This window comes from Tamandua tetradactyla, chromosome 17, assembly GCF_023851605.1.
Source record: "Tamandua tetradactyla isolate mTamTet1 chromosome 17, mTamTet1.pri, whole genome shotgun sequence".
Classification (NCBI taxonomy): Eukaryota; Metazoa; Chordata; class Mammalia; order Pilosa; family Myrmecophagidae; genus Tamandua; species Tamandua tetradactyla.
The window spans coordinates 26989791-26997301 of record NC_135343.1 but is presented as its reverse complement, the minus strand read 5'-3'; the positions used below and the strand labels follow the sequence as shown (position 1 = coordinate 26997301).

General features: G+C 47.6%; 1 protein-coding gene across 3 annotated transcripts in view; it reads right to left on the bottom strand.

Annotated features, from left to right (window-relative positions):
• Window positions 1-1314: 1314 nt before the first annotated feature.
• The window catches only part of SPTBN1 (spectrin beta, non-erythrocytic 1), a 193287-nt gene continuing 187090 nt past the window's right edge, over window positions 1315-7511 (bottom strand). For all 3 annotated transcript variants that reach the window (XM_077134232.1, XM_077134231.1, XM_077134233.1), the window contains 4 exons: window positions 6261-6499; window positions 4891-5064; window positions 3321-3363; window positions 1315-2632 (listed from right to left, as the gene is read on the bottom strand). In XM_077134232.1, coding sequence (XP_076990347.1) covers window positions 2414-2632; window positions 3321-3363; window positions 4891-5064; window positions 6261-6499 — 675 coding nt within the window. In that variant the 3' untranslated portion in view covers window positions 1315-2413. The remainder of the gene's footprint in view (window positions 2633-3320; window positions 3364-4890; window positions 5065-6260; window positions 6500-7511) is intronic.

Sequence of the window (7511 nt, the reverse complement as noted above, 5' to 3'; positions counted from 1 at the left end):
ACCACCCATTATTTACCCTGATAGGACTGAAGATCACAACTATACCTTCTGGTCAGGGTTTTCTAATCGAATCTATTGATCTCATCTCCCGGAGACCCACAGGAGCCTGTCTTCTCAGGCTGCTTCTCCCCGGACACCCATCATTTTCCATTTTGGGGTCTCAGCGGGTCCTCAGCAAATGCAGCAAGGGAAAGCAGGTAACACCAAACCTAAGCATAATCAGGGTATTGTGAACCACTGAAACTACATGCACAGTGTCTAATCTAAATGAATTCTTAATGGAAGTCTGGGATTACCGTTTTTCCCTTTTGAGTGTGGTCTTCCTGCCATTTGTGTGCCTTTGTCAAGAGAAGGCTGTAATAAATCACAATTATTTCCAAGTTGCTTTTCTTAACATTTTGATTGGCGGTTCACATGCTGATATTGAACAATTTGCTTCCAATCCTGAGTAAAGCGAGGGCAAGGGGGTATTATGGCAAGATAAAGGGTCTTTGGTGCATGAGGGAGGCGGGGGAAGGGGACGGGGAGATGGTTTCAGCTCACCTAGGAGACTACAGAAAGCCGCAATGCCATTCAGTTGCGGCGCTCAGAAGTGATTGTTTATTAGGCCTGGTCATCACGGAAGAATTTACGGAAAATCTTTATCAACATCCACTGCTGTATTATGGAAGAAAAACGGGCAAGCCATATGGAGTCAACCTGCCCACATAACAACAGGGCAGATACATCACACAGGTCTAACCCACGACCCCCTGGAGGGGTCAGCCCACCACAAGCCATGGGCCAGGCGGCCACCGTTTTTGAATAGCCCACAAACGAAGAGTCATTTTTACATTTTAAATGTTTGAAAAGAAACGAGTATCTCGTGGCACATGAAAATTATATGAAACTCAAATCTGTGTGTGTAAATCCATTTTGATTGAAACACAAGCACAACTGTTTGCTTATCTACTCATGAACGGCTGCTTCTGTGCTGCACGGACCCGAGCACAGCACAGAGCTCCGCAGCTGTGACAGGGACTGCGCGGCCAGCCAAGGTAGGACATTTACCATCTTTACAGAAAACCCTACAGAAAAAGTTGGCCGGCCTCAGCCTCACGGACCTCAGGTTCATTTAGCCAGCTCTCTGATGAATTTTTGGTAAGTAAAAGTCAAATATGGATGTACGACTCAGAATGCCCTGCGTTTATTACTCTGTGTGCTGCAGTTTTCAAAGGTGTGCAAGACAGGCTCCCGGCCGGTCGTTCCTCACGGTGCAGCTTCCCTACTGAGCATTCACGCGGGACAGGAAGAAACGACCACCACCCACTGTGCTAGGTTTAAAAGCATTTAATGACATAGCATATATTTAACAGATAGGGCACGAGTTGAGAGGTACAGGTCAGATGACTGGGCACCAGGCCTGAGCGACCACCTCCCTGTTCAGGCCCAGCCTCCGGAGTTCATTCCTATCAATGCCATTTTGATTGTGCAGTAAGATGAAAATTTGTCATTACAATAGTTACAGTGACAGAGAAATGCACACTATGTATCAAATAGCAAGGTAATGAAGCAAATTATAACACAGTGTGGCAACGCACGAGCAAGTAACCATTAGAGTAACATTACTTTGTCCAGTAAATGCTTCAGTTCCACTTGTACACTTACCAATGATTTAAAGGGTTTATTATACATCTAGTTTTATTATACTTTGTACTAGAATTATCTCAAACATACAATATAATGTATTTCAGCAAAAAAAAAAATTGAAATTACAGATTATTTAAAACAGTATCAGTTTTCTATTCCTTCTTGTATACTGACATTCTTTAACCGTCGCAGTTGATGCAGAAAAGCCGCATGTCGTGGGCTGGTGAGGCCTGATACAAATGGTTTGGTCTGGAGAGTTAAGGTGGAGCTGCCCCACGGCCGCAGCAAGATCGTAATACACGGTCTGTTTAATAAAGGTTAGACCCACAGTGGGCGCTTCTAATAGGCAAGACTCAAGGTAACCACCAGAAGTAAATGGAAGAGAATGGTGCCAGGAAACTGGTATGTTTTTGTCTCTGGTGAGCACAAGAAATATTGGTTAAGCACCGCTGCCTTAACGTATCAACAGCTCTAGAGGCGGGTTATTCCAACACAGCCTCACAAAATTGAGGAACAGTTTAAATATCAAGATCTAATCTATATAATTTCGTTTAAAAAAATCTGGTCTTCCCTCTGCACCTCAAACTTTTGTAACCTGGAGATAAAGTGTTCAGGTGTCCCCCCCCTCCCCCCCCCCCAGAAATGCTCTATAAATTAAAAAAAAAAAAAAAATCAACCACATTGAGGAACATTAGGCACAGAGAGTAATGTGTTGGTTCTGAGCTTGCATGCTGGAATTTCACTGAAAAGGTGAGAGAAGGGCAGGAGGTGGAAGGAAAGGAGTTCACTTCTTTTTGCCAAAAAGGCTAAACCGCTTCTCTTTGTCTTTCTCTTTGTCCTTCTCCCGCTTGCCGGGACTGGACTCGCTGGTGATGGTGACGACGCTGGTTGGTAAGGTCTGGGCCCGGCTGGGCGCTGGCGTGCTCTGGGTGCTGGCGGACACCTCGTGCTTGTCAGAGGAGATGGCGGAGAGGATGGCCTGGATCCACGTGTTCATTTCCTCCTAGACAAGGGAGGCAGCACAGGTGAGGCTCAGCCAGGAGGAGGGAAGCAGCCCACCCTCCAGCAGTCCAAAGGCTTGGGAACGGGCACCGGCTAATGGATGCGCCTCTAACCGTGGCATAGGCACGGGAGCTGTCTGGGGCACCTGTCCAAACAACTGCTGCTTTTCTCAGCACAGCAGAGTGGACAGTGCTCCACCTTTCACGACAATGCAGTTTAGGATACCTGAAGGCCATCACTCTAGCACATGGCCCTGCCCACCTGGAGGGGCTGGAAGACTGGTCTCCTCTCTCTATGGGGTGTCAGGTCCCACCCAAGAAGCCACTGTAGCAAACCAGAGTGTTGCTCATGCAATTTCTTATCATTCAACCCTGCTTCCCCTCAGGATAGAGCACAGCCATGGAGTCACTGGCTAAAGGGAACAGGGTATCAGGATGCAACTCCAGTCCTGTACTACCCCAACCGAGCCCCAGCCACTGTGAGGAGGTAAGGAAGGCTCAGCGGATCCGACACTGGCAGCAAGAGGACGTTCAGTGCCGCCCAGAGACGGAAGAGAACTGACACCTGCCAATGTTAGTGGCTGTGGAACCCAGACAATGGGACCCATCACTGATCGTTTCTTACACCAGGAACTTGATCAGGAGAACCTCCCAGCCCACAGACACTTGCTACCTCTTAAAGAAACTTACATCATCTTTGGCTTGGAAGAGGTACTCATTGCCATCACTTAGTCTGTAATTATAAAGAAAAAAGAAAGTCGCAATTTAATTTAAAAAATAATAATAATAATAACCCCCTCCCTACCCACCCAAATTCCATGTCCTAAGTGGGATATAAGATGCTGTAGGCTCCCAGCAGATTCACTCAACAGAGCTCTGCCTTATTACCAATGGCACCCAAGGATCCACAAAGGCCAGGCAGTGGCTGGCTGGATAGCAAGAAGCCATATACTTGAGCCAAAATAGTGTACACGGTCACCGAGAGCTTCAGTCCACTGCAAAGAGCAAAACAGCCCCAAACACATTAACATTTGGCTTTGCTGTGGCAAAGACCACTTGGACACCTGATCACCGCTCTCAGTGGAATTCAAGGGACAAAGAGAAAGCTCTTTCGAAATGATGAGCCTTCCTGAGATTCTGCTGAACCTGGACCCCTACACACTGACGAATTCCAGAGTCTCTGAAGAGAGGCACAGAAAAGCTCTCCTGGGTTTCTCTTCTTTCACGTACATCCCAAAATGAAAGAAACTGCCCTTGCAAGGTCATCTCTGTGGCACTGAGATGCCATTAGAGCTTGGAGGGTTCACTCAGGCTGCTGGGGGAAGAGGTGATGCTGGTGCAGACGAGGAAAGAGTAACTTCCTCTGTCCACGCCCGGGCTCTCTGAGGCCGCACCAAGGAGCACGGAGAGGGAGAGCCAGGGAGTCCATGTCTGCGCCTCCTCTTAGATCCTGCAGGGCCTGCCTCTGCTGCTCACCAACAGTGCTGAGCCAGCCTCACAGTTCCAAACTCCCACGTGTACTTGGCCTAACCCAACTGGCACAGAACACACACATGCACACACACAACTGAAAAGCAATGCCTTTCAGATCCCAAAGCCACAGAGCAAATTAATATTAAATTAAGTAACATCCTCGCAACTACAATGTTTACTTTTTTACATTCTCAGTACAGAAAATGATTTTTCTCCCCATTTCCTCATGAGTGGAGCTTCTGAGTTTGGATCCACTCTGCGGGGAAGTATCTTCTAAAGGGTAGAGACATTTAGAATTAGATGGTTCTGGATGCAGCTGGAACATGTGCTTGAACAGTCAGGGAGGACAGGGCTCAGGCCCTACAAATGCATTTCCTATTTGTCTCCGTTCGGCTCCAGGGCGATTCACCTTGACTCATCTCCATATAAGTCCTGAGCAAAGAACTGCACCTCTAGGCCTGGATAAGCTAAAAAGTAAGCTTCCCCAAAGCTGTCAAATGTGAACAGCTCCCCTAAACCTTAGGGCACAGTAAGCTCCAAGTTACAAAAACGAAAGGTCCTTTTCGTTAATGCGCAGCTGCACCGTAAACCACAGGGAGCCTATGTGAAGCCAGCGATCCTAGCTGAGAGGAGGGCAAGGCCAGTTTTCTTTTTGTTGGGAATTTTTGAAATTGCAGGGAAGAGGAACAAACTCATCGCAGCATGCGTCTAAGAAAATCAACCTCAGAGTGCAAATAAACACACACACCCTCTCTGACGACCCGAAGGCACACACAGTACCCCTCACCTCAGCTTGAATACGTGTTTCTTCTTTTTGTAATCAACGGCCACTTCACAGACAGCTTCTTTCAAACTCACAGGGACCTCGCTGTGGTAGGGAATCCCGGAAGCAGCTGCCTTTGCATCCTTGTAGAAACCCATCTCTTGGTTATTTATGACACAATAAACATTGTGCCACGACCTAGGCCACAAAGAAAGGCAGGTCATGTTTCTAGCCCACAAGTCATTAAAGAGTTAAGAATTTGATTAATATAAAAATGGTGTTCAGGCAGTGTGGTGAAGAGGACAAACAAAGGCACTATTCTAAACTACCAAACCGGGGAAGTTTTAAAAGACCTTCCTAAATTCTGAATTCTGCTAAAGCCAAATGTCGGAACAAAATTCCTCAGGGAAGAATCCTGGGACAGGCAGGTGCCAGCAGTGGTAGGTGTGGGAAGGGATACACCTGTCTCCGAATTTGCTGAAAACCATGATGCTCTCTTCTAAAAAACAAAAGCATGCTTGGCTCTGATAGGAAAGGTTTGCATTGATGTCTGGTACTCCCTGTAATAATGGAGCAAAAGGTTGGGCTCCTCACTTGAAACACGCCTTTCCTCTAGCCCAGCAACTTGGCAGTCAATCAACTGTCAACCTTCGGATGAATCTGAGTAAGGGGAGCCCTTCACCCAAAGCATGGCAAACTGTCAAAATACACTGATTTTATTAGAACAAGACACTACTGCCACCTGCCTATATTTACACACAAAGCCTTGTGTCCTCACGGTGAATGGTGACCCTCAGAGATTCCACTGTGCAATGCACAACCTGTACAACTGCACATGGTAGCCCCAGGCAACTGGCTGAACACACAGGCTTAGGAGTCAGAAGTGTGTGTCTCCTCAGCTTTGCCCTTTACTGGGTTTCTACCCAGAATGGGTTCTCTTAACCACAGTGAGCCTTAGTCTCCTCTTCTGTAAAATCAGGGTTGTAGGAAATAACGAATAGAGACCGATCAGGAGATGAAGCCAGGGGACATGCTAAATGTCTTTTGAAAATCCCACAAGGAATCCTTATAGTGAAACCACGTCACTGTAGAGAAGTGGAGAAGTAGAGAAGTCTCCTCCTCAACCTCAGTCTGGCAAATTTCTCTAGGTGAACAAAAGCCCCTTTTTTCTATTCCCATCCATATTTAACTTCTCCTTCTGTCAGTGAATAAGCAGCACTTGATTCCCACATTGCAACTCAGTTCCCGAAAGAACAGGATGCCCGAGAAGCAGAGATGCTACTGAATGAACAGACTACACAAGTGCTGCTCCCTTCCCTCTAACCCACGCCCCCAAATCAAGAGGTGTGCGCCTGGTCCTCTAACAGCTCAGCTTCCCACCTCACCAACCTTACCTGCTCGATGCTTTCTTGTTGTGAGCCTCCCACTCGTGCTTCCGGTTGAGGAAACCCTCCATCTGGGCCAAAGGCATCTCCTGGGTCCTGGCCGGTAAGGTGGCAGCACTCTGGGCCGGAAGGCCAGTCTTGGCTTTGCGATCGGAGGTGGGGGAGGGGATGGGGCTGGACTCCTTTGAGCTCGTCCTTTGCTCTGCAGCACCGTTGACCATTTCACTTGTGTCCACCATTTCTGACATCTGGGGACAGCAGAGAGGCCATTCAGCTAAACCCGTGAGCCACGGCGGTGCCCACATACGCTCTGACTCGCACACGTGGCTGCGTATAAATGCCTGGCACAGACTGAGGCAGTACAGTAAAACCATCGCGCACCCCACAAAGCCAGCTGGACACCAAAGACATTAGAAGGTGGGGATGGATTAATACCCGCCCGTTTACGGGGAGATGACAAAAGCGAAATGCTAGTATGAGTTTTACTGCACTCTGCACCTCTGATCGATCCGTTTTCTCTAACGTAACTCCGATCATTTCCTCTTACAGTTACTTTAAAACAAAGGACAACAGTAACAATCACACATAATTAAATATAAGAAAGAGTGGACGTTATACAGCAGCCACCTTACAACCAAGGACGCCACCAGAAGGGCTGGAAGTTTAAGCGAAAGGGCATTCACAAACAGATCAACAGACAACTCTATCAGAGCTACAAAGCATTCCCCCGCGATAAGAAAAGACCTGTGGTTTCGGAAAATGCGCTCTGGCTCCCCCCCCCCCCCAAAAACATCATCATAAACACATGCAGAAATTAGGACGACAATCATGCATTTCATATCTACAATCCCAGTTAGACTTTGGAACTTAAAAGCTGGAAGGAAATGAGGCAAGTCAAACATCAGTTGAACCACATCTGCCGAAGTTGTATCGTGAGTGGGTTGTAGTTTGTGTTAAAGGAGCTGGAAAAGCCAATCACAGTCACTCAACACCACACGGCTATTTACCCCCAAACAAAGACAGAACCAGGGCCTTCCCCATCACGTGCGTGGTTGATCGTGGTGCCTTGCTGCACTGAGACGAGAAAGCCCAGAGACAGCCAGGCTTCCAGCGGCTGACCCTTCAAGGCTGGAGACGTCTTCGGGAGCTGTTCCTTCCCAAGCTCATTTAAACTGTAACCCTCATGGTTTTTCGGCTTTGGAAATGCAGTAGGGTCTTGATTCCTTATCACTTTCAGCCTGTGTACCATCAACTGTATAC